This window comes from Pangasianodon hypophthalmus, chromosome 19 (genome assembly GCF_027358585.1).
Source record: "Pangasianodon hypophthalmus isolate fPanHyp1 chromosome 19, fPanHyp1.pri, whole genome shotgun sequence".
Classification (NCBI taxonomy): domain Eukaryota; kingdom Metazoa; phylum Chordata; class Actinopteri; order Siluriformes; family Pangasiidae; genus Pangasianodon; species Pangasianodon hypophthalmus.
Genome location: NC_069728.1, coordinates 4,381,647 through 4,408,062, shown reverse-complemented (window position 1 = coordinate 4,408,062; position 26,416 = coordinate 4,381,647). Strand labels below are relative to the sequence as shown.

Below are 26,416 nucleotides of genomic sequence, written 5' to 3'. Positions count from 1 at the left end.
ATTTAGCACAGTTTGGTGCTTATTGCTGGGTTCTGTCAAGTAAACACATCACAGTAGCCACAAAATCATTTCTTTCTTTCTTTTTTTTTTAATTCTTATTTATTTCACCTCATTTTCATGACCTGTCAATTCCCATCCACCAGCAAGCTCTTCCCTATCATACAACAACTACCACCCAGGGAGGGTGAAAGCTAACACATGCTTCCTCCAAGACACGTGAAGCTAACTACTAGTACAGCCACTGCTGATCATGCCACGTCACAGGACAGCGTAACACACTTGGAGGAAAGCACTGTCTACCTTCTTCCGCATACATGAGCCCACAGATGCCTATGATTGGCTAGTATTGCTGTGATTGACAGGGTAGAGAGCGTATGCCACCCCTCTCACCCAGAGAGCACGGCCAATTTTGCTCCCTGGCCTTTGCGGTCATGTAAGAGCATTTCTTTAACACAATTTTGAGGACACAAGTTAGCTAAATATCTTAGTTAGATTGCCAAATATCTAGTGTTTTACTTGGAATGCAGCCATCTGCCAAATATCTAGTGTTTTACTTGGAATGCAGCCATCTTCAGTTTGACTCTTGTTACCCATGTTTGTATTAATTTTTTTTTTAGGTTTAGCCTTTTACATAACTATGTAAATCTAACTCTTCTCAATCCTCCATACAAATAATCACTTTCTTTCAGGATGCTTTCACAGATGTAACAGTGCAGTGAAAAAATATCCATAATCACTATGATGACGACCCCTCGCTCTGACACCACACAGCGGCATTGTGGAACATGCGGAGCCAAGGCGAGGCACGCAGTGAGGCTCTGAGAGGTGCAGGTGCCCAGGCCCACTGCCAGCCCAGCACCGTGCGCTCTGGGTGGGGCATCATGGCCAGGTGGCGCCCGTCAGGCGAGCAGATACCTGCTATGCCCAGGGCAGAGCCGTTTGGGTTCATGGGGTAGGTCTCAGTGGGGGCTCCGGAGTCATCCACGTAGCGCAGTGGTGCCAGAGATGCACTGATCAGCTTCTGCTGTGCTTCAGGGGAGCGGAACTGCATCAGACCTGTGCAGGAAGTTCTGTTTCATTAACAGGGACTGTAGACATATTGTGGAATATAAAATCAGATTTGGTGTTATGTTCCTGAATAAAAAAGTTTATTTCAGTTGGGTTTTAGAATGAACTTTCAGTTAAATTTTTTTTATCATAATAACAATAGATCCAAAGCAGATCAGCCCTCTCAGGCCCTGAAAAGGGACTTTACATATAATCTTTAAGAGAAAAGAATTAGAGACACATATTATACACATACTGTAATAAAATACTACTGTAGCTGCCTGGCCACATACAGAATGTAAATATGAATTGCAGTAATGTAGTACTCCTTGATATGGCCCATTTAATTTAGCTAGTGTATTGCAGAGCTAATGCATAATATTCACACTGGTATACTGAAATAAATTATAATAAATTGTACTTGTACAAGTAGTTAATAGAGCAGGGAAGGTAGGGAGTATCGTTCACTCTCCCTCAAGTAGACAAAAAAATTATTTTGCCTCATTACATTTATCAATGTTCTTCCCAATGAAGTTTTTCTCAGTTTAATTTGATAAATGTTCTGAGTGTTTTCACCACTAATGATTTTTCCTCTCATTTATGGAGGAAACCAGTAATTAACTAAAATCAAGTTATTGTTGGCCACACAAATTTTTTTTCCCTTCAGACTTTTAAATATAATATCTATTATTATGTGCAGCACGTTATGCCCCAGAAAACATGACCTTGTGAAAACTTTAACATTAGCCATGTCACCTGTAGCTAGCAAATAGAGACTGCTATGCATAATTTTTATTTACACTCATGATAATCATCATCATCATCAGTTCTTGTTCTGAAATTTAAATCCGATCCTATGTACTAAAATAATAATAATTCACTAGATTATTTCGTGCTCTGTTTGGATGACTACTTTTACCTCATCATTTTTTTTTTAATGATATTCTTCCCAGCTTTGGTGGATAGTCTTCATAAACAACACTGAATATATTTTTAAAAAGTGTGTCATAAAAAGGAGCTGATGACTACATGTCATGACGCACCATCCAGGGGAATATTTGCTAGTGTGATATTCTTATCATGGACAGTCTCACCTTCTCCATGGGCAACCCACACACCCAGGGCAGAACCCTCCATGCCCTTCAGCATAATGGCTGGAGAAGGCAGAATGCCGACACTCACAAAGCGGGACTCAAACCGACCTGACTTATTATGGGTCAAGGCCACCTCAGAGCCTACAACAGAAAGTGCAACAGAGTAGGAGAGAGTGATAAAGAGAGGAGCACTGAAAAAATAAGCAAGCATGTAAGAGACAAAAAGAATCTCCATGCATGTCTCATGATGCAAAAATGTTAAAACGTATCACACAAAACAACACGCATCAAACCTGAAAACTTCCAGTATACCTAATAAAGTAAAGAACATGTGTCTATTGCTTTCATTTGGATATAACACCTTTTTTAAGGCCTCAGAATTTTTGTCCACTCACCTCCATCCTGTGCTCCACCCACCCAACCTAGCAGAGCCAGGAGCTGGCAGCCATTACACACCCCTAGACTAAGTGTGTCATTACGACGCCGGAAACGCTCAAACTCCTCCCGGGCATTGGGGTTAAAGGTGACAGTAGCCGCCCAGCCTGAGAAGACAATTAAGACAGTTCAACATAAATATTACAACACTCTTAAGCACACAAGTAGCAGACTTTACGTACAAAAATTTGCATTGATTATGGACGTGAATGTCAATTTTTCTGTACAACTTTTGTGCATCACATAAAGTGCATGTTCAAAAGTGCTCAACGGAGCAGTACTTCACTGCTCCAATATTAAAGTAGCTTTTCTGATTAGAAACACCACCTGTACAAACAGCTGTACATTCATAGTTAAAACTTTTTGTGCAGGCATTTTAACAAATTTCAGTGAACACGGGTGTGGGATCCTTTGGGATGTGTGTAGTTTTGTGTGTAACGTTCACCTTTGGCTGATCCCAGCACATCAGCGTAACTGAAGCCGCCTACAAACACAACAGCTCGGAATGGGTCAAGGGTTGTGGAGCCGGAGCACAGGTCCTGCATCGTGACATCCCACACCTGCAGGCAACAGAAGACAAATCATCATAGCATATTTTTCTGACAAATGTAGAAGGAAATATAGTGTGCATAACATTATGGGGCTATAGGGTTCTAAGTCTGTATAAAGTATATAAAATCATTGTTGTATCAAATGTTGTATTTCTTTATGAACTAATGCATTTTAGGTATTTAACTGAAGGGCTCTAATCAGGTTGTTACAGTGTCACAGTTAGCCATGGTGTATGATCAGACGGCTATCTTACCAATGACTTTTTCAAAACACAATGTAAAATACATTTCTGTCTTTTTTTGGATCAGCGCATTGCCTTTGCAGCCACTATCTATTTAATGATAAAGTCATGAATATTAACAAAGATTTTATGGAAATATTGTACTTCTTTTACCGATTCCATCGTATCCTATTTATGCGCTTTTTCTTCAGTTTACAGTCAATCCAAGAAGCATGACAAAGTACTGGCTGAGTTTAAAACAGAACAATGAAATATAGATGACATTTAAAATGGCTTGTCAGAGAAGCGAAGCTTCTGGGAATTTTAGGTAAGTTACTGAGTTCCTATAGATATTGTGGGCATGTACACACACTGAACACTTTATTAGGAACACTATACTAATACTGGGTAGGGCCTCCCCAGGCTACATTTTTCCAGTCTTTATCTGTCCAGTTTTGGTGAGCCTATGCCCACTGCAGCCCCAGCTTTCTGTTCTTGGCCGACAGAAATGAAACCCGACATGGTCTTCTCCTGTTGTAGCCCATCCACCTCAAGGTTCAGTGTGTTCTGCTCACCACAATGGCACAGAGTGGTTGTCTGAGTTATTGTGAATTCTGTCAGCTCAAACCAGTCTGGCCATTCTCTGTTGACCTCTCTCATCAACAAGGCGTTTCCGTCTGCAGAACTGCCCCATTCTCAGTAAACTCTAGAGACTGTTGTGCGTGAAAATCCCAGGAGATCAGCAGTTGTAGAAATACTTAAACCAGCCTGTCTGGCCCAATAAAAATCACACACAATCAAAACCACAGTCAAAATCACTGAGATCACATTTTTCCCCCATTCTGATGGTTGATTGTTGAAGATTACCTGAAACTGCTGGCCCGTATCTGCATGATTTTATGCATTGCACTGCTGCCACATGATTGAATGATTAGATAATTGTGTGAATGAATACAGGTGTTCATTCAACAGGTGTTCCTAATAAAGTGCTCAGTGAGTGTAAACTACTACTGAAGCACAGCTTGTGCAGCCATGAGTCCTACAACAAGGGATAATAAATACGTCAAATAAATGTCGAAATGTCTGGAAATTTCATCCCGCACTAAGAACAATTATGGGATTATATCTTTTTGTTTCCTTTTAGCTTTTGTTATATATTAAACGATACTTGTGTTATATATTAAACAATATTTTCAAACTGTAACACCCCTAGTCTCTAATTAATTAAGACCTGAAATGTTGCATGTGTATTTGTGTACCTCGAATCCAGCCATATACAGAGAGACAGACATCTCTCGATCGCCATTGCTGCCTTCCTCACGGATGACTGCAACACGAGGCTTGCCCACAGCTACGCAACATTATAACACAGACATCATGTAAGTCAGTGAATTAATCAAACAAACCAAGGTGGTCTTTTTAGTAGCCTTTTAAGGGCAGTGTCTTGACTTCCAGAAAGTTCACAAGCTACTATTTTGCATTATTAAAAAAGTGTTAAGGCTTTAGACTAACCTAGGTCTTTTGCTATCTGTGTTTTAGCAGGGTCAAATGTCAGTTTGAGGTATGGCTGGGTGCGGTTGGAGAGCCCCTGCTCTTCCTGCTGTACGCACAGTGGATTGGCCTGCAGACATTCCAGTTGGAAGCTTGTGCTCTCCCATAATGCCCTGAGAGTGGGAAGACGCTCATGCAGCACTTCCTGTCCACACAGGCTCACCTTGACCTGAAGAACAAGAAGTGATCAATAATTATTTCTATCCTACACCTCTATTTTTAATTAATTAATTATTTGTTATTCAAAACCATGTTATAAAAGCCACTAAAGTAGAATCTGGCATGACTTACTTCTCCTCCCTATAAAGTAATACATTAATATAATCTATAATTAATTACACAGGACATTAATTGTCCTTCAGGAAGCCTTGGGTCTTGGGTGTAAAATACAGTTGTAGCTCATCCATAGAGGCAAGTGGTGCAGAGCCACACCATGTATCTCAGCCGTTCAACGAAGGTTATTTATGAAATATTCATAAAGTCCTCATTCACATACCTTGTTCATACATTTTAAATTCAAATGTTAATTTGACAGATATAAGCCAATGACCCATGATTTGGACATCTTTCTAAATGTTGGGCAATCATGGGGCAGCATCCTCACTGTTCCATTTTGCTTTGAAGTGTTATTACAGCTAGTGGTCAAAAATGGGAACTGCAGCAAGTGCTAATAGAGGCCCATTGGGCAGGAATCACACTGTCCCATGCTCATGGGAGGAACAGCAGACAGGACAGATAATAGAATGGTTGCCAACATGGGCTAGTTTAAAAATACTCTGTGGGCACCAAGATCTTGTTTTATAGCAAATAATCAGAAATAAATCTAATAAGTTTTCTCAAACAAAGGCAAAGTGTAAGTACAGACAGTGTGCTATACAGAACCATTTCCACTGAAAAGATTGGGAAAGATAAAGGAGATTATGGAGTGGACAATGTCCGTACATCAGAAATGCATGTGCACCACTGTGACCTTGTTTCCTCCTGACAAAAAAGGGAAAAATGTCTCCCCCTTTTTCAATGCCTGAATGTTTTGGGCTAGTTTTGAGTGATTTTTGAGATGTAGCTGGGCTGGAAATTTGGCAACTCTGATTAATGGTTATTTCACTCAACATAGTTGAACAATGGTATGTCTAAAACCTCTCAAACCGAGCTGCTAGACAGTATTTTTGATGACTGTATATTGTCAACTCGCAACTGTCTATTCACTAGGTAGTAGCCTACAGCATTAATGTCTTTCTTCATCAAAATCTCTGATCATGAGCTGCTGCTGGCAAAATGCATCACTTTTCACAAGTTAGATACATTTGGACAGCACATCAAAAATGAAGGATTAGCAAAACTTTAACTGAAAAATATTTGAAAGACTTTGAAATCCTAAAATTTGATTGCATATCTTAACACACTGGAAAATGCAGGCAGACATTAGGGCAGAGAAGTTCTGAAATAGAATAGCTCACCATAGAGTCAGGTCCGAAGCCACAGGTGGTGCCAATCTTGTAGCAGCACAGCCCAGCGCGTGTGTACCGCTGACACACACTTTCCACATCACTCTCACACACCTCCAACACCAGACCCAGCTCCTCCGAGAACAAAGCCTCCATCACTGTGGAAAAAAAAAGAGACAGAATGATCTTAAAATGTGACTTTTAGCTTACAGATTTTGACATTCAGATGCTATACTGACCTTCAACTCCATCAAAAGGCAAGTCAACTTCTATCCCACGATTTCCTGCAAAGGCCATCTCCAGCAGACAGGTAATGAGTCCTCCATCGCTGACATCATGCCCTGCACTCAGCAGACGATCTACCAAACACACACACACACACACAAAACATTATTAGACTCACAAAAGCATTAAGAAAAAGAGCAAACATGACCTCAAGATTAACAAAAAACATCTGTGATAAGTAACAAACATTTTTCACCTTCGATGAGTGTCTGGGTGGTGGTGAAGCAGGCTGAGAGAAGGTCAGGATGATCCAGGTCTGGACTGCAATCTCCCAGCTGACCATAACACTGAGCAAGAGCAGAGCCACCCAGCCTGTATTTACCCACACTCACAGGAATATACAGCAATACACCTGAACGACAGAAAGAGAGAGACGCACTCAGATGTTCAATTTTCCCACAACACTGACCTTAATAATTAGATGTCCCAGTCCTAAAATTCCTGAAAAGGCAGACTCACCTTTGCCCTCTGGGTCATCCAGGTCAGGCGTGACAGTAGCAGTGATATCAGGACACACAGCATACACAGAGATGACCAAAGAACCTAAGAAAGAAAAATGAAGACAGGTTAGCATTATTCGATTAGCATGCTCTCTCTCTCTCTCTCTCTCTCTCTCTCTCTCTCTCTCTCTCTCTCACACACACACACACACACACACACACACACACAGACCTGGTGCTTTGACGGTTTCTCCACCAACACGAGCAGCCATGCTGAGGGAGTCCTTTCCGCCATCGACAGCAACGCCCAACTGACCCATGACCTTGCACATAGCCTGACACGCCTCCCACAGACACGCCCCTTCACCTGGCAACTTCGCCGCCCACATCCAGTTGCCGCTGCACTTTATATCCTGAGAGAAACACACACAAAACTATCAAAAAAATGCATGACAAATTGATATGAGGAAAGATTTCCAGAAATGTGTGTGTTAAGTAATAACTTATAATTACTAAATCTTCTGTAATTAAGATTGATTTGCACAGGATGAGCGGTTTCTGTATAACTGGCAGAGATGGTTTTGGAAGGAGACGTTAGGAAAAAAGCACTTCCTGGAGTATCAAAATACCAAAAAAAAAAAAAAAAACACAAAACCAAATATCCTTTTCCAACAGGACATAACAGAATCTTTAACTAAACGTCCGTTCAGATGGGATATAGATTACTACAGCTCCTTTTATACTAGGTACATTTTTAACTAATTTTTAAATTTTTATACTTATTTTTATACTAAATATTACTGATATGATGGATTTAAACAGGATTAAAAATCCCAATCACTGGTAGAGCTTAAGCTGCCACATTTGGGTTCTGAAAGAAGATAGCAGATAAACTGTACAAAAACAACCTTTTATGAAATTGCCGAGATATACTGTTTGAAGAGCTCAAGGAGACACAATAAATATATAGATTATATAATGGACTCTTTCAGTGAACAGCACCATAACATTATTCAACCACAGTGACTGCTAAAGTAGTTGTTACCCACCAGTGCCACATTTTACCTTGAGAGCAGTGACACGTGCAAACACTAGATTGGTGAGGGCCTCGCCCACAGCCATTCGAGCTCCAACCTCCGGGGAAACAAGGCCTTTAATTGGCTGCTCCCCAATTGCTGTTGCAGCACCCTGGAGGCTGAAGGGTGATAGAGCAACCACAGCCACATCAGCCAGTGGGGTGTGGAGGGGTCCTACACACTGCTGCTGTGCCACCAATCCCGTCACAGAGCGATCCACCTAATATAAGAAGAACAGACAAAAGAAATGAATATTGGGAGTGAATTATTGGCACACTTCATGAAAATTAGTTTTATAAAAGAAAAACATTAAACACAATAATATTCCATTCAAACAATAGAAGAAACTATTTGGCTTTGTTCTTACAAAAAATCAGGAGGGGAAAAATATCCCAAAGATTACCCACAGTGTTAGAACTACACAGTTGAATCAACTGTTTAAATTATGCTTTCTGGAAGCACTGCAAAAAAACGTTCTCTCTTTCCTGAGAGCACTTCTCAAAAAAAAAAAAAAAAAGAAGAAGAAGAAGAAAAAAAAAAAGCAGCACCTTACCTTCACCAAGCATTATTAGAACTATACCTGGCATACTGTAATCCATGGCTCCAGACTCATTTACACAATTCATGCCATTTGCACAGTTTTTTTTTTTTTTTTTTTCATGTCTTATATTCCATTTGCACACGTCAATTGCACTTTACTGCCACCCTACCTCATTGTCTCTCTGCACTTTACATTTAATGCAACTTGCTGTTTCGCATTTCTGGTTAGATGCTAACTGCATTTTGTTGGCGTTGTACTTGTACTCTGCTCATTGACAAAGCTGAATCTAATCTAATCTAATGGGTCCAATCAAACTTTTTGGTTTTGTACACCATTTGTACAGCATGTTTGGCAACAAAAGGGGACAAAACACCTGATAGCCCACTGTAAAATACAGAGGTGGATCAGTGAGGCTTTGGGGCTGTTTTGTGGCTGGTTGTTCACGAGCTCTTGTGAAGATTGATGGTCATGAATTCTGCTTAGTACCAGGATATTGCAGCCCAAAACCTGGCTGCCTCTGCCAGGAGGTTTAAATGGGGCCACAGATACAGCTGTCAACAAAATGATGAGCCAAACATACTTCCAGTCAACAACAATCAACCTGTGGTCTGAAATGAACGGGACAGTCCACATGCACAAACCTAAGCATATAAGGAGGTTATTTAAGGAATAATTCAGACACTTAGGGGAAACAGGAGACCTTGTTGGTGAGGTAGCGTTTGCTGGCCACAGCGGGCAGTCTAAGAACTCTCTCGAGAGCAGGCAAAACCAAAAGTCCTGGAGGGAGAGAGAGAGGCTGCAGACAAGAAGGCACACAGTCCAGCCTGAACTCCTATAGATAGAGAGAGAGAAAGAGATTAATAGAGGTCATCAAATCTGTCAGGAAGACACATTATGGATCATCAGGGCTGGGCAACAGAACAACACTTTATTTTCTCATTTTTCTCATTCCTGATTAATTTTCTTCTGATTAAAAATCATCAACTTGTGTACTAGATCCCTTACCTACATGTTTCTTCAAATAGATAATACCAAAAGCAATCAAACCTCTTATAAAAATAATCAATTCTTTCCTTAGCACTGGCTATGCACCTAAATCTTTTAAACTAGCAGTTATCAAACTCCTGATTAAAAAACCCTGACATCGACCCCTGTCAGCTGTCCAACTTGAGGCCAATATCAAACCTCCCCTTTATCTCAAAGATCCTAGAAAAGATTGTAGCAGAGCAGCTATGCTCATGCCTACATAGGAATGTAATGTATCATGAAATGTGTTAGTCAGGATTTAGGCCTCATCATAGCACGGAGCCAGCGCTAGCTGAAGTGGTAAATGACCTACTACTGGCCTCTGATCAGAGTTTTGTCTCCTTGCTTGTGTTGCTTGACCTTAGTGCAGCTTTTGACACCACCGATCATACTATTCTCCTTGATAGACTAGAAATTGTTGCAGGCTTTAAGGGAATGGCCCTCTCCTAGCTCAGGTCTTATTTAACTGATTGTTATCAGTTTGTAAACGTAAATGGTGACTTCTCTTCTCATACTAAGGTAAAGTTTGGTGTCCCACAAGGCTCTGTTTTAGGCCCACTGCTTGATTTTCTTTATATATGCTACCTCCGGGTAAAATTATTCATAAACATGGTATTAGCTTCCACTGTTATGCTGATGACACACAGTTGTATGTTTCAGCAAAGCCAGATGAGAGACACCAGTTTAATAAAGTTGAGGAATGTGTAAAGGACTTTATACACTGATTGCTTATTAACTTCCATCTACTTAATTCTGACAAGACAGAAGTACTTGTACCAGGATCACATGCAGCTAGAAGTAAGCTTTTTGATTACATAGTAACTCTGGATGGCCTTTCTGTTACATCATGTGCAGCAGTAAAGGACCTTGGTGTGATTATTGACTCCAGTCTTTCCTCTGAAGCTCATGTAAATAATATTACTAGGACAGCCTTCTTTCATCACAGAAATATTGCTAAGATAAGAAATATAATGTCACTACACTATGCAGAAAAACTAGTTCACGCTTTTGTTACCTCTAGGTTGGATTACTGTAATGCCTTACTGTCTAGATGTTCCAGTAGATGCATAAACAAGCTCCAGTTAGTCCAGAATGTAGCAGTGAGAGTCCTTACTAGAACTAAAAGAAGAGACCACATCACCCCTATCTTATCCACACTACGTTGGCTCCCAATCAAATTTCGCACTGATTATAAAATACTACTATTTACCTATAAAGCGCTGAATGGTCTCGTGACACAGTACCTGAGCGAACTTCTGGTCTTTTGTGATCTGCCACACCTACTTCAATCGAAAGGTGCAGGCTCTTTGTTGGTACCTCGAATAGTGAAGGCTACAGCTGGGGGCAGAGCTTTCTCTTACAAAGCTCCCAATTAGTGTTCGGGATGTTTAAGTCTAGGCTGAAAACACTTTTGTTTAGTCAAGCCTTTTGTTAATAGGTTTTTCTTAGGTAAAGATTAGATTTTCTTAGATTACTGTGGATGGTACCACTTAGAAACCATGAAGATGGCTTTGGACTGCAATTGATATGAACAGTCTTGCTACAATGGCTTAGGACTGCAATTGCAATGATAGCTATAGGACTGCAATTGCCACAAACAGTTTTGCACTCAAGTCTCCATCAGTGAACAGCTGATAACTTCAACGAAATAGACTTCATATGAAAACTATAATGAATTTCCTGTTTACACAATTGCACTTTCTTTTATTTATAATCGCACTATCCGGTGTCACCCAGATGAGGATGGGTTCCCTTTTGAGTCTGGTTCCTTTCAAGGTTTCTTCCTCATATCGTCTCAGGGAGTTTTTCCTTGCCATCATCGCCTCTGGCTTGTTCATTAGGAATAAATTTGTAAATTTAAAGCTTATATCCGAAATTTATATATTATTGTAAAGCTGCTTTGTGACAATGTCCATTGTTAAAAACGCTACACAAATAAAATTGAATTGAATTGCGTTATACATATCTTGTGAAAATATCAAGTATTGGGATATGATATTCTCATATCACAGACCCTTAACGGTCATGCATAAAGTGGAAAAAAGATCTAGCACTGTCTTATCTGGCTGAAGCATTACCAGCAACCGCCAGATGGAGCACCAATCATGGACCTTTGAGAGTTGAAGAATTTTCCAAGAGGTTTTACCGTTCCACATACCTTCTGAGGCATCTTTCCCAATACCCAATCAAGTTCCAAATCCACAGGGTTCCGCCCACCAATCATGGCATTGCCAGAGCTAGAGATGTCATCCACAAGAACAATCTACAAGGAATAAACATGCAGAAGTTAGACTTGGTTATATCTGGGCACCTTCATAACACACGCACACACGTACACACGCACACACTTCAAACCATGTAATATCTGGCTTGCCAAGGCAGTTCTAAATGTTGACCTGTGATGCAATTCTGTCTGTTCTGTTTTACAATTAGTAAATGTCATCTACAGTCCCCGCTGAAAGTATTGGAAAGGCAAGGCCAATTCATTTCATTCATCAAACCACTCATCAGCAGTAAGAATCAGGAGGCCAGATTGGAATTCACAAAGAAATACAGAGATGAGCCACAAAAGTTCTGAAACCAAGATTAACCTCTACCAAAGTCATGGAAATGCCAAAGTGTGGAGAAAGAAAGGATCTACTCATGATCCAAAACATACGAGCTCATCTGTCAAGCATGGTGGAGGTAGTGTCATGGCTTGGGCTTGCATGGCTGCTTCTAGAACAGACTCACTAATCTTTACTGATGATATAACTCATGATGGCAGCAGCAGAATGAATTCAGAAGTCTACAGAAACATTCTGTCTGCCAATTTACAGAGAAAACGGAAGGTTTTAGACTGGCTAAGTCAATCACCAGAGCTTGACCCAATTGAGCATGCATTTCACCTCCTGAAGAGAAGACTGAAGGGAGAAACCCCCAAAACAAGCCATCGAAAAAGAAGAACGCAACAGTTTGGTGATCAATGACTTGTTGCAGCTATTGTGAGCAAGGGATATGCAACCAAATAGTAAGTGTTATTTTCTTTAAGACTATCTGTTCCAATACTTTTGCTCACCTAAAAATTGGGTGGCCTGCTACCAAAGGTGCCATGTTCTAAGGTGTTCAACTCATCTAGATGTAAATGTCAGGAAATGAAAGCTGAAATTCTGATCTACTGTCTCATATTCATACTTTGATTTCAAACCCAAATGGAATAGTGTACAGCAAGAACAAAAGAATCGTCCTTGCCATTCCAATACTTCTGGAGGGGACTGTATATTACAGTTTTTTACACCCACCTTACTATCACCTGTGATGTGACCCACAAAGTCAACAGGGCATTTCTCCCTCTGACACACTCTCTCCAGAAAACTCCGGTCAGATGGGCGGAGCAACAGAGCATTACTCTCCTGATACTCAGCCCCCCACAACTCCAAAACACTGAGGGTGGGATCACCTCTCTGCAAGAGGAGGAAGTGGATTATTAGAATTATATATAAATAAAAATATAACTTGGCTATGATCGTTATTAATATTTATATACAAATTCCACACAAAGCACTTGTAGATTGAAGCTCACTTTAAATTTGCTGGTGTAGATGACAGCTCCAGTGGGCTCACTCAGCTCTTTCAACACATTTCCTAGAGCACAGAACACATTCAGACTCTCCAATAGGGTTTGAGAGTGTAAGTGACATGACACACATGTTAAATGATTTAACAGCAATTAAATGTTTTTATTAATTAAAAAATAACACGTCATACTTATTTGTATAAGTATGACGTGTTATTTTTTAATTAATAAAAACATTTAATTTTTCTGACATGGGGAAAGCCTCATTCCTGAAGACTTTCCCCATGTCAGAAAAATTACACTCTGTCTATTACAAAGCACTGATACTGAAGACTCCTTCCAAATATTCGAAACAAACGTCTCCTCACAGAAAACTTAATGGATTACACTCTGTTTACGTGGAGCATCTGCGATACAAGTCCCTGTGTAAATTGTTAGAATCCAAATAAAATTGTACTTGAACGATTATTAATAAACCCCCAAATCAGTAATGAGCATTCACCAGTGCTGTGGTATAAATATATAACTCTTATAATTAGAATTAAAATGATAATGTCACATGATATTTATTACCATTGCCTCCTGCACCCTGGTCATGAATACTGCAAATGGGGTTTCCTGCAGCTCTCTCCAGACATGCCCTTAGAGCCCGATTCATCTTCTGCTCCATCTCAGCATCTCCTCTTTGAACCGCACCCAAATCACGATCGCTGGAGTTATCACCCTGTACCTACAACACACAAATAGATTTCCGCTTGCAACTTACCACTTTTAACAAAGCAGTAAGTAACATCCAGATACAGATATGTCTGTTAAACGATTAAATGTAAACCCCAATGTGATTAACATCTGCACCTACCTGTATAGAGGACGCAGCCCCTCCCCCTACACCAATCCTATACACAGGGCCTCCTATTTTCACCACCTCCATACCTGTTACCAGGGTGAAATGTTAAATGTGAGGACAGGAGATGAACATCAAGATTTTTTTCATGCTGATCAAACTCAGTGTACCCATTCAAGGGCATCTTACATCAAAATCTCACACATACACCTGTTTTTATATTTTGATGTGAAACGGATCCAGTGTCAGATTAAAACACATGAATCTTAATAAATTTATTTTACCATCATGATCTATAGCTTCCAAAATTTCCTACCTGACTTTGCCTCCTCTTTCTTTACATGCTCATCCTCAATGGAGCCCAGTCCACCGCTGAACATTATTGGCTTAATCCATTCTCGACGCTCACCATTGGCCAAGCGCATTCCAAAGGACCGGGCAAAGCCTTGAGTCATTAAGCCAAATAAAGGAGGGAAAAAAAAAAAAAAACACATTTATGCTATCAGTGAAAGCAAACTGCTAACCAGTTGGTCTGTTTCTTAAACATAGCACAGAGCTAAGACACACCACAGTATACCTGCCAGCACTGGCTCTCCAAACTTGTTTCCGTAGTCTGAAGCTCCATCACTGGCTTCAATAGCCACCTGCAAAGGAGGGGCAAAGCTGGAAGGGTACTCCCAACCACCCTCCTCCCATGGAAGGGCAAAACCTGCAGTCAGATATGTCCAAGAGAATAGAGGGACTTTACTTTCATGCCAAAGGTTTTAATAACTCCATGTACATTTTACATTAGCTAAGCTAAGTGCAATGATGGCGCAATCTGAAAACCAGACCCACCTGGGATATGGAGGTTACCAAAGCAGTACCCAGCAGTCCCTGCAATCACGTGTCCACCTCGGCCTGCGCTCTGTACGTCTCTGATTCGCCCGCCAGTACCTGTAGTAGCACCGCTAAAAGGAGCGACACCTAGAGTTCAAGTAAATTAAACAACACTTAGCATTATCAGATAAGTTAAAAGATGGAAATAAGCATGTGATTATATTTTTCATACATTTATCCTTACCTTATTAAAACAGTAGAAATATTACAAAACCTTTTTTTAACGTTTACTTGTACCAGATTATATTCGGAACTCTCTTAAGCGCGTACATGCAACATAACCTCTAGGACACTATGCATGTGAAGTATGCTCATGGTCACTCCCCAGCTTGCCGTAAGAGATAAAAGGACAACTAGTATTATGCTGTCACAATGTAAAAGGGGGTGATTAATATGGGTAGTTAGGGAGTTTTCTTCACTAATGTGAACAAAATGAAGATAGGGGTCCATATGGTGCCTTTTTAATAAGACTGAATTTATCTCTGAAGCACTAGGGGTTGTATAGACACCAGCATATACACTAGTTGCAGCTGTAGTGAGCTGTCGACTAGTCGGGGCAGTGGTGAAAACAGCGAGGCAGACAGCAAGGAGATGCAAGTGGAATATACTTTGGTTAAGTGTACTTTGTCAGTCTAAAATATTTCAAACTAGGTGAAGTCAATTCTACAGTCAGCTGCACTAAACTACACTAGTAAAAATCCTATTTTCATTTTCTTTTCCTGTAATGGATACTTTGAGATGACTTTGCATGAAGTGAAGACGTGCAAGTGTTTTTCTTTTAAAGCTAAAAAAAAATATTTTTAAATTAAATCCTAGTATACTGAATTCCATTGTGACCAGAGACGTGTGAAAGGGCGTTTTCAGAGCCGCGGGTTGCACATCACCAACCAATCCAACTCAGCTAGTTTAGAGTCAGATCAGTGGTGCCAGATGGAAGAGGTTGAGCCAGACCCGTTTTTGGAAGCTACTGGGGTTGAATATGGCAGAAAAACATCCCAGACAATGCTGTAAACATTGTGTCCTCCAAGGAGCTTCCACATCATGCTGTGCACTCTCAGTTTCAGAAACAATTATTTCAGCTTTGCGTTTTAAGAATTGGTACATCCTTAAATAGTGCAACTGTGTAACATGATAAACAGATTTATTATTTTGCACATGTATAGCACCGATTTATTTACTTTCATTATTAACAGTGAAGCCTAAAAAGATTTTTTATTTGTAGCCTGTGTATCAGTTTTTTTTTTTTATATGTATGACATGTTCTTTGCTGCACAAATAAATTAGCCTAAAAACAGCAATATCCTGAAACAGTTTTTACTTTATCTATGGAAAAGACAACTACTTTTAGTATTATTGGTCAACTCATAAAAATCAGTAATCCTGCAACCTCTACAAAGGACAAATTGTGCTCGTACTCTGACCTGTGGGGAAGTTGTGTGTTTCTGCAGTGAAGATGACGTGTCTGGTGGTGTGTCTGGTCTTGTAGCAGCTGGCCTGCGCAGGGTCAGTGGGGAGCATGCACTCCAGCTCCATGCCTTTAATACCACTGTGCGCACACACACACATGCATGCATATATACACACAGACACACACACTGCAGCTGCTGTCACACTCAGAGTGACTCAGTGATGGTTATCATGCTGGCTGACTGACTCTCACTCTCTCACCTGCTGTTATCGGAGAACTTGATGACATTGTTCTGATTGCTGTGCTGCTGGGTGCCCATAATGAGGCTGAAAAGAGTGTCCTTCTGCTCCTGTCCGTCAATCACCATCCGGCCTCGGAAGAACCAGTGGCGACTGTGCTCACTGTAGGGGATATTAGAGGGGAAATTTTGTTTTACAAATTTCAGATATACACCAGTGTTTTTAAAAATGAATCTTTAATCGTTGTGTACTGTATGTGGGATTTCCACAAAAAGTATTTATTACACATAAAATTCCCTGTACAGAGAAAAGAACGAAAAACCTGGTGACACAAAACTTAATAATGAAAGTCTAAGGACGGTTGTTTCCAACGTTTCTCAGCAGAAGGTAACATGCAAAAATTCGTGGCCTTTTTCACCCGTAAGCCTACACACCTGTTGGACTGTGCCAGGTCAAAGCATTCAACACTGGTTGGGTTTCTCTTCACCCTCTGGAACAATGCTGTGTAGTAGTCCAGATCCCAGGAGTCAAAAGCTAGTCCTGCTCATGCACACACACACACACACACACACACACACACACAGTTAACCAGGATCATATTAACAGCAAGAGGACAACAATTTCGTATACTGATTTTGGTCACCAGATTTTTAATCGGATAAAGTTAGATTTTGTGTATTTTATGATCAGTGCATACGACACAAGACGGTCCAACAAGTTAACATGTTTGTCGCAAATGCTGATTGTGTTATTCTACAGTGGCCTGCAACACTCACTGTAGACAGTCAGATAGAGTAACCTGTGCATGGTTACACTTACAAGACAGCATTGGCCTAGTTTTTCCACTTACATTCACTCATTATGTCTGTCTGCCTATCACACACACACACACAAATATCTTGTGACCCAATACATTCCATCTCCCCTCATCCTGTGACAACTACACTTCTTCCAATTATGTTGAATGTCATGTGCCCCTAATCCTCACTCTCTCAGGATTCAGTTGCTCTTTAGAATCGTTAGAGAATTCACTAGTAATAATGATAAAAAAAAAATAACTGCATTTACAAGACACATTGCTCACCAAGCTCATCGTTGGCCCTCTCCAACGCAGCACGACCTTTTCCTAAAATGTCAACCTCAAACACTTCCTGAGGCCGGACGTCCACAAAGAAAGATGTGATGGGATAGGGGTAGATACACTCAGTCATGCTATCGTACAAGAGGCTGATTAACTTCTCCATCTCTTCATCTTTCCTCAGCGTATCCAGCTCATCCTTCAACAGAAGAAGATGTGTCGGTTATTTACATGTTTACTTAAAACAGAGCAACACTAAGATCATTTAAACTGACATTAATAAGGGGAAAATGTTTAAAATCACTAGCAGTTCTAAATTTAAAGCAAATTGGTGATTTGTCACATGACCTCCACCTCTTACTTGCACTCACATAGGATCACCAATTGAGTGTCAATTTCTATCAATATTGTTTATATTACTAATAACTGAAATGAAAACAAAATATACATGGCTATATGAAATAGAGAAAACATAAACCGGGAGTATTCAATATTACATCCTTAAATTTTAAAGTAAAATATGTAATAACAGAAGCATATCTGGGTATCTGCTGTATTTGAGCTGTCATGGAAACAATAAAATACACCCTCCTTTAATTCTATGATTTTATTTATCAGGGCCTAACTAACAATTGTGTGGTCCTTGTGTGGTCCTCACCAACTTCTATAAACAAACAAATAACCTCAGGTGACAACAAAAACATTCAGATTTCAATATGTAGTCATTTTTCCCCAAAAAGTAAACCAACATTGAGAAATCAGGTGAGAAAAAATAAGTACACCCTTCCTACTTCTACAATCATTAAGGGGGTAATTAGCTGGCAGATGTTACTAATGATTAGTTAATCGTCGAGATGTTTGACTGCCTCTATAAAAGCAGAACTTTTGGCAGTTTGGTGCACTGGAGCACTCGGATATGTGTCTATATCATGCCAAGAAGAAAGGACATCAGCCATGACTTCAGCAATTGTTGCTGCTCATCAATCTGGGAAGGGTTATAAGGCCATCTCCAAATAATTTGAAATTCAGAAGGATTGTTTTCAAATGGAGAGCCTAAAAAAAAGTTGCCAATCTTCACAGGAGTGGGCATCCCAGCAAATCCAGTCCAAGGTCAGACCGTTTTATGCTCAGAGATATAAAGAAAAATCCAAGAGCCAAATCCTGTGACCTACAGGCCTCTGTAAGCACATTAAATGTTTATGCTCATGAAAACACAATCAGAAAAAGACTGAACAGGTATGGCTTTCAGGGAAGGGTGGGTAAGAAAAAAAACCTTCTCTCCAAAAACAATATAGCAACACTTAGGTTTGCAAAAATGAACAAACCACAAACATTCTGGAACAATATCCTTTGGTCTCATGAGACTAAGGTGGAGATGTTTGGTCATCATGCACAGCACCATGTTTGGTGAAAACAAACACAGCGTCTCATCACAAACACCTCATATCAGCTGTTAAGCATGGTGGTGGAGGGCTGATGATTTGGCCTTGTTTTTAGCCACAGGATCTGGGAAACTTGCAGTCATGACAATGATGAACTCCACTTTATACCAGAATATTCTTGAGACAAATGAAATTAGGTCACGCAAGAGGACAATGATCCAAAGCACACCAGCAAATCGACATCTGAATGGCTAAAGAAGAAAAAAAAAAAAATCAAGGTGTTGGAAAGTCCACACCTCACCCCCACTGAGATGCTGTAAACTCAATAAACTGAAGCAATGTTGTAAAGAAGAGTAGACCAAAATTTCTACAAAACGATGTGAGAGACTGAGAAACTCAGAAAAAGTTTACTTCAATTTATTGTTGCTAATGGTGGTTCTACATGTTACTGAATTATAGGGTGTACTTATTTTTTCCCCATCTGAGCTTATTTGTCTGTTTATAGAAGTTGGTGAGGACCACACAATTGTTAAGCCCTGATAAATAAAGACAAAGAATTGAAGGAGGGTGTACTTTCTTTATCCCATGATTGTATAAGATGACCCAGGCCTCACTGATTATTATTATTATTATTATTATTATATGTATGCGACTGTGTAAGGCCAAGCTGGTAGTGATGAAGCTCTCAGGGATTGCAGCAGTTGTGCAGACCTTGATGAAGTGCCTGCGAGACAGCTCAACCCTGGTCACCTGACTCAGGCCTGCACTCTGGCAGATGGACACGGCATTTGTGGACCATGCAGTGGAGAAGTTCAGCCTGTAAGGAGCAGCAGAAAGCCACAAATGAGGTTTACAAAGACTATACTGAGGACTGTGGCGTTTATGCTGCTACTGCTCCAGCTGCACCACTGACGTTAGAAACATTACATCTGTACATTTAAGTTACTGAAACAGTGTTTAATATACCTGGGGCCAATCTCCACCAGGCTCTCTCCTGGCATCGACGCTCTGAGAGTGGGCTCATCAGACAGCCCTGAAGACTGAGGAGGAGTAAATAACCAGCGCAGGATATCCTTCTGCTCCCCACTCACACAGTCAGCACCTGAGAGAGATACACGCAGAGAGGAAAAAGGGTAAGCTTGTGAGGAGCAGAGAGGGATTAGACTTGTTCCTCTTGTCTCACAGAGAAGGAAGGCAGCTATTCCATTGAAAGTAGACACAAAACTTGGATTTTAATTGCTTAACATGCATGAATGAGCAATTCAAACCAGATATAGATTAGGATTTGTGCCAAATTTCTTAACACAGTGCTAAATTCACATTTCTCCTTTTAAAATGAGCTAATCACATCAAAATGTGAATTATTAGAGGAACCCAGAAACCTTTATACACAGAACTTACCTAAATGTTATTGATGAACTAAATTGTGGTGGTTATTGTATATTTTTGAATCAATGACTGAGAATATGACAAAGCAAACCCAGAGAAATCTACCATGTCTACCTGTGAAAATTATCGGTGCAGCTAACCAACCAGCTAGCTATTTGTAATGATAGAAGGACATGAGGGTGTTTCCAATTTGCACAGCATGTACACTCACCATTCACTTTAACAGGAACACCTGTACACCTGCTCATTTATGCAGTTACCCAATCAGCCAATCATATGGCAGCAGCACAATATATAAAATCCTGCAGATACAGTTCATATACTTCAGTTACTGTTCACTTCAACCATCAGAATGAAGAAAAAGTGTTTGATTGTGGCATGGCTGTTGGTGCCAGATGGGCTGGTTTGAGTATTTCAGAAACTGCTGATCTCCTGATAATTTCACACACAACAGACAGTGAAAAACAAAAAACATCAAGGTTTGATGTGTTGTGCATTCTGAGATGCTTTTCTGATCACCACTGTTGTAAAGAGTGCTTATATGAATTATTACACACTTCCTGTCAGCTAAACCCAGTCTGGTCATTCTCCTCTGATCTCTCTCATCGACAAGGTGTTTCAGCCTGCGGACCCTCTGCTCACAGGATGTTTTTTATTTCTCACACCATTCTGTGTAAACTGTAGAAACTGTTGTGTGTGAAAATCCCAGGAGATCAGCAGTTTCTAAAATATTCAAACCAGCCCATCAGGTACCAACAACCACGCCACAGTTAAAGTCATAGATTTCAATTTTGTTTTTCCCCGATTCTGAAGTAGGATGTGAACGTTAACTGAAGCTCTTGACCTATATCTGCATGATTTTATGCATTGTGCTGATTAGATAACTGAATGAAAGTGCAGGTGTACAGGTTCCTATTAAAGTGGCCGGTGAGTATATATTCTTGCACTTTTTATAAAGGTAAAGGTGTAGACATGCTCCTAGAGCATTTTATAGTTTCTACAGTTTAAATAATGTATGAAACAATTCATTTTAATGGTTTAAGGTTAAGCATTCGAGGTGCTTCAAGAGTACAATGGACTGAGGCCATTAGCTTTCTCACCCCGTCATCCTTTTCCCTCTCTTGCACGTATCCAACCCCTGCACCACCACCCAAATCTCAACCCTGTCCTGTTATTCGTCTCACCATTCACTTCCACATTGTAGCAGAGTTCAGTGGTTATGGTGACCTGTGGATAGAGCTGTTTGACCCTCTGCAGGCTCCGCCCACCTTCACCGTCTGCCCTCCTGTAGAATCGCAAGACTGACATGATCCTGGCAACCACACACACACACACACACACACACACACACACACACACACACACAGAGTGAGTGAGTTAAAATCTTACATACGCAAACTATATGTCCAGCTGGTATCACAAAGGTTCAAGCAAATGTTTTCATGTTGCACACCACAGACACCTAATAAAGACCATCTGAAGGCCTTGATCACTGAATCCATGATCAGCAAGTGGTTACTCTGGATTAGCAAACACTGCTGTGCTGCCTTAGCAAAAAAAAAAAAAAGAAGGACCGACAGGTTTGTGATTGTTTTACATATAAAATGTTGGACACAGAGTGATGCAGTCCATAGTTACCTATAATAAGAGAAAGAACCTACAAACTAACTACATTCACGCCTACCACTGATACCTGCTATCTGAACCCAGCATTCTTTAAACAAACATGTGAGGCATGTGCTGATTCTACTAATACTGAAAAGATAATTAAGCTCTTGAGATTTAAAAATATTCATTATTTAATTAATACATTCATTTTAGCCATCTTACCACTTTACAAGATATAGTGTCCCTGTTAGTGACCAGTTGTCACCATAGTCAGTGTTGTATGTTCACTTTTTGTAGGCGGACAAGCTTTTGTTTCTTATGCTTATCCAGAGATGCATAAGCAAAATTGTTTTATCTACGGAGATGCTTCGGCATGGCGAGGAACTTTGTCTCCACATGCAGACTTTGCCAATTTTATACAGGAGCACACAGAACTTAGAAGTCAACACATTATAGAGGACACACAAGCTACAAATGAGATTTCTTTTCCTTGTTACAAGAACAAAACTATAAATACATTTTCGATAGTTTTGTTGATGTAACAAAAATGTCTAGATTTTTAATGTATATATGTGTAAAAACTCTGTGAATAAAGAGCATTCCTTGGACTTGGAATTCAAATAAAACATATGTATAATAGCATAAATTTAAAAAAAAATCTCTGGCTGAAGGTTTTGCACAAAGACGCAAAATCCTTCCAAAATTCTCTGTATGTATTAGAGATAGCACCGATCCGACACCCAGGATTGATATGTGGCCGACACCAGGAAAAAAAACAGTGGAAAAAAGAATGAATTCAATTCAATCCTGTAACAAATGAAGAAAAATGGAATCAGATTTCGAAAAGATTTCTTTGGAACTGGAAATGTTTACATACAGAGAGACGATTGTATTTTTGTTAAGAGTGATTTTATTATATTTATACTTCACATTTTAGTATATTTATTATATGTGCCATGTTAGTGGATGAGTTTAACTGAATAAAAAGCTGCAGTTTTGTGTAAGTCAAGTTTTAGCCGTGAATTCTTTCCTGTATTTTTTAAGTTAATCGTTTCCAAAAAATAATAATAATAATAAAAAATCAAAACTGATTTTAAAACTTTACACTTCTGCCATAATTATAATCACTGATCTGCCCTCTTTGGATGTTCACAGGTCTATTCACATCTATTCTAGTGGTAATAGATAATAGATTCTAATAGGTTCTCTAAAGCTAATTCTTTTGCCTCTCTTCCCACAGCCTTACAAACTGCTTAAGCACTATTCAAACTCGCAGAATCCCAGAGCACGCTGTGTCTGACTCACTCATCTCCCAGTTTGGATGTCTTTCACGGACTGACTGGCAGTGGCAGTGAATCTCACCTTAGGGCATCAACCCCATCCAATGAGCAGGTAGAGAGAATTAATCAAGAGATTGACAAAATACTCTGTGCATCCCTCCATGTTCAGTAAGCGGAATTGGCCTGGTCACTGCATAAATATGCCCAGAACCTGCGACGTACAGGTATTACTCCTTGTGCTATACACATTTATTCCCTTGGACCCTGGCCCAGCGGATGATTGATTCCTGACAGGTACTTTGCCCTGTCATTGGGAGAACACAAGACCCGAGCCATCTGTGGTCTGTGCATTATTTTAAAGATTAGTAGCTGTAAAGGAAAAAGTATTGGATGAGTATCAATATCAGCTGATACTCAAGGTTTCAGTATCAGTATCGTTATAGTTCCATCTCTAGTATACATGAGTATCAACGTTTCACACAGATGTGCAAGAATTTGTAGTTTGGCTGAATGGAAGTAACTCTTTTAGGAATGCCACAGTCTTGTGGAGCTGATAACATGAGCTGTTACAATAAACTACAAAGGATTCTGTGAAGTGCAGAAAATGTTCAGAGAAAATCAGGACGAACTTGAGGTCAAACAGACAAACCTGGGTGTTGCACCACAGCCTGAACATCCAGCACAAACTAATCAGGAGGGTTTACTTCACTGATAAGCCTCTGTTTAACTCAGTTACAAAGGAATTTGCCTTTTCCACTAACCTAAAGAAACAGAGCTTTTGATCACGTGACACTTATTGCAATTTAATGAATGAACCCAAGTGCACAAAGTATTGTTTACATGGTTACACAAAGACTAATAAACTTTGAGTCAGGTAAACTTTAATCTAGTCAATATAAAGACAATGTTATGGCTCATTCCCTGAAAAAAAGCGTCAAGCAACTCTATTTATGTCTCTATAATGAAATTATGCACACATCTTACCTTCCAGGTGCTCAGTGACTGGGCGAGTTGGTGTGAGATGAAGCTGACAGCTCAGTATACTGTACTATAAGATGATATGGTGTAGTACAGTGTAGTATGCAGACCTCCTGACCAGTGCAGGCAGCCCTGTACTCAACCCACGTGTCCGAAACTTTTTACCACCCGTATTCAAACAGCCTTCAGGGATTGGCTGTCAGTATCGTGAAACACTGCCCAATTGGATGGCGACCTTTTACTACAGGCTTGTAGCCAATCCTAGAGAAGAAGGCGGGACTTGTCGGAATACTTGTGAGGAAATAAATAAGTTGTGTCACACTTGAACACACAGATCAGTTCCGCACACCTCTGCGCATGCGCAGTGTTGTGCTTCAGTCGTAGAAATGATGCAGAGGTGTGCAAATTGTTATCTTAACACTTTTAATGTATTTAAAAATGTATGCATTATTGCCTTTCTGTTTTGAGCAATTGATAAGATGTTTTGCAATTAAAAAAAAGGTCAACACTCCACACTCTTTACTTGAACAAGTTCTTCCTTAATCATATTTAAAATACACTATATGGCCAAAATTATGTGGACATCTGATAATGACACTCATATGTGGTTCTTCCCCAAACTGTTGCCACAAAACTTGGATGGGTTAAATGCAGAGCACAAATTCTGAGTCACTTCACTAAAAAGTGACTCATTAAAAAAATAAATAAATAAATAAAATTTGGAAGCACACAATTGTATAGAATGTCTCTGTGTGCTGTAGCATTACAGTTTCCCTTCACTGGAACTAAGAGGCTTAAACCTGTTCCAGTATGACGATGCCTCTGTGCACAAAGCGATCTCCATGAGTGTCCTCGAGTGTCCTGCACAGAGCCCTGACCTCAACCCCACTGAACACCTTTGGGATGAACTGGAACACTGACTGAACCCCAGACCTCCTCATCCAACATCAGTGTCTGATCTCACTAATGCTCTTGTAGCTGAATGATCACAAATCCCCACAGCCACGCTCCAAAGTCTAGTGGAAAGCCTTTCACAGAAGAATTAAGCTTATTATAACAGCAAGGGGAGAATAAATCTGGAATGAGATGTTCAACAAGCACATACGGATGTTCTCTCTGCGCCCGTGTGGGTTTCCTCTGGTTTCTCCGGTTCCCTCTTCCAAAGGCATGCCAGAAGGTGAACCGTCTAAAATAAATTGCCCATAATTCCGAATGTGTGTGTGCATGGTGTTCGCATTCAGGATGTATTCCCACCTCACACCTAGTTTTCCAGGGTGTTGGCAGCTTGTTAGTGTCTGTTCTCATATTAATGATATCATGCATGTGGATGTTTTCTGATTTGGATGTGGAACAATAAAAAAAATCTCTTCTTTAGGTTCAACGTAACCGATGGTGTACATATATTTTATTTTTCCTCCGTTAAATACTGTCTTAGTGTGAGTTATTTACTGGTTATTTGCAGCAACACAGGGATTGGATCCTGCTTCATCGCAACCCTGATCAGGATAAAGCAGTTTCTGAAACTGAGTGAGAGAGAGAGTGTGTGTGAGTGTAACTGAAGAAACTCTAATCCTGAGACAAAGTACACGATTGCCCAAAGATTCCATAAATGAATGTAGTACATTACCTAAGAACACCATTTACATAACATCAGACTCTGTACACCTCTAACCCACAGTGAAACCGCTGATAAATTGTGGTAGAGCCAGGTTCTGCAGTCTTCTGTACTCAATCTGTGTTGCTTCAGTGAATGGAGATGGACAGTTTTCATTATAATCAGAAGTTTACTAAAGCCACTAACAGTGATCTGCCTTATGTTTTTAAATCACCATCTATTCAAGTAATTTTCCATGCAACAGAACATTTTCTTTGCAACTCTTTCATCAGTGTCTTTTTGGAGATCTCCTTCGAGACTTGATGAAAGGCCTAATATAAATCTGTATAGTATTACTTCTTTATATTTTCCTTATTTTATTTTAACGGCTGTGAAATGCTGTACTCTTTCTCAGATTTGTGCTATTCTAAAATAAGATTTTCAGACTATAACCTACAGACCGACTATA

The 26,416-nt window shown here is 40.0% G+C and overlaps 1 protein-coding gene across 1 annotated transcript; it reads right to left on the bottom strand.

Moving 5' to 3' along the window:
* Positions 1-48: 48 nt before the first annotated feature.
* pfas (phosphoribosylformylglycinamidine synthase) lies at positions 49-24,520 on the bottom strand. Its single transcript, XM_026946977.3, has 29 exons — positions 24,360-24,520; positions 21,672-21,799; positions 20,065-20,200; positions 19,810-19,915; positions 17,723-17,915; positions 17,073-17,178; positions 16,660-16,800; positions 16,413-16,537; positions 14,950-15,078; positions 14,690-14,821; positions 14,429-14,557; positions 14,128-14,201; positions 13,842-13,998; positions 13,275-13,336; positions 12,994-13,155; positions 11,871-11,975; positions 9,387-9,518; positions 8,135-8,365; positions 7,302-7,482; positions 7,089-7,172; positions 6,826-6,981; positions 6,584-6,703; positions 6,357-6,502; positions 4,861-5,068; positions 4,608-4,699; positions 3,022-3,136; positions 2,537-2,683; positions 2,142-2,282; positions 49-1,056 (listed from the first exon to the last, which is right to left on the bottom strand). Exons 2-29 carry the CDS (start codon positions 21,793-21,795, stop codon positions 737-739), a joined length of 3,954 nt encoding a protein of 1,317 aa, XP_026802778.3. The 5' UTR covers positions 21,796-21,799; positions 24,360-24,520; the 3' UTR covers positions 49-736.
* Between the last annotated feature and the right edge of the window lie 1,896 nt (positions 24,521-26,416).

Excerpts from the sequence above, each read along its gene's own strand:
- pfas (XM_026946977.3), bottom strand. The coding sequence starts at position 21,795 with ATGTCAGTCTTGCGATTCTACAGGAGGGCAGACGGTGAAGGTGGGCGG. Across the intron at positions 17,179-17,722 it reads GAGGGCCAACGATGAGCTTG|GACTAGCTTTTGACTCCTGG; the intron begins GTGAGCAATGTG and ends GTGCATGAGCAG. Across the intron at positions 13,156-13,274 it reads TCTACACCAGCAAATTTAAA|AGAGGTGATCCCACCCTCAG; the intron begins GTGAGCTTCAAT and ends CTCCTCTTGCAG.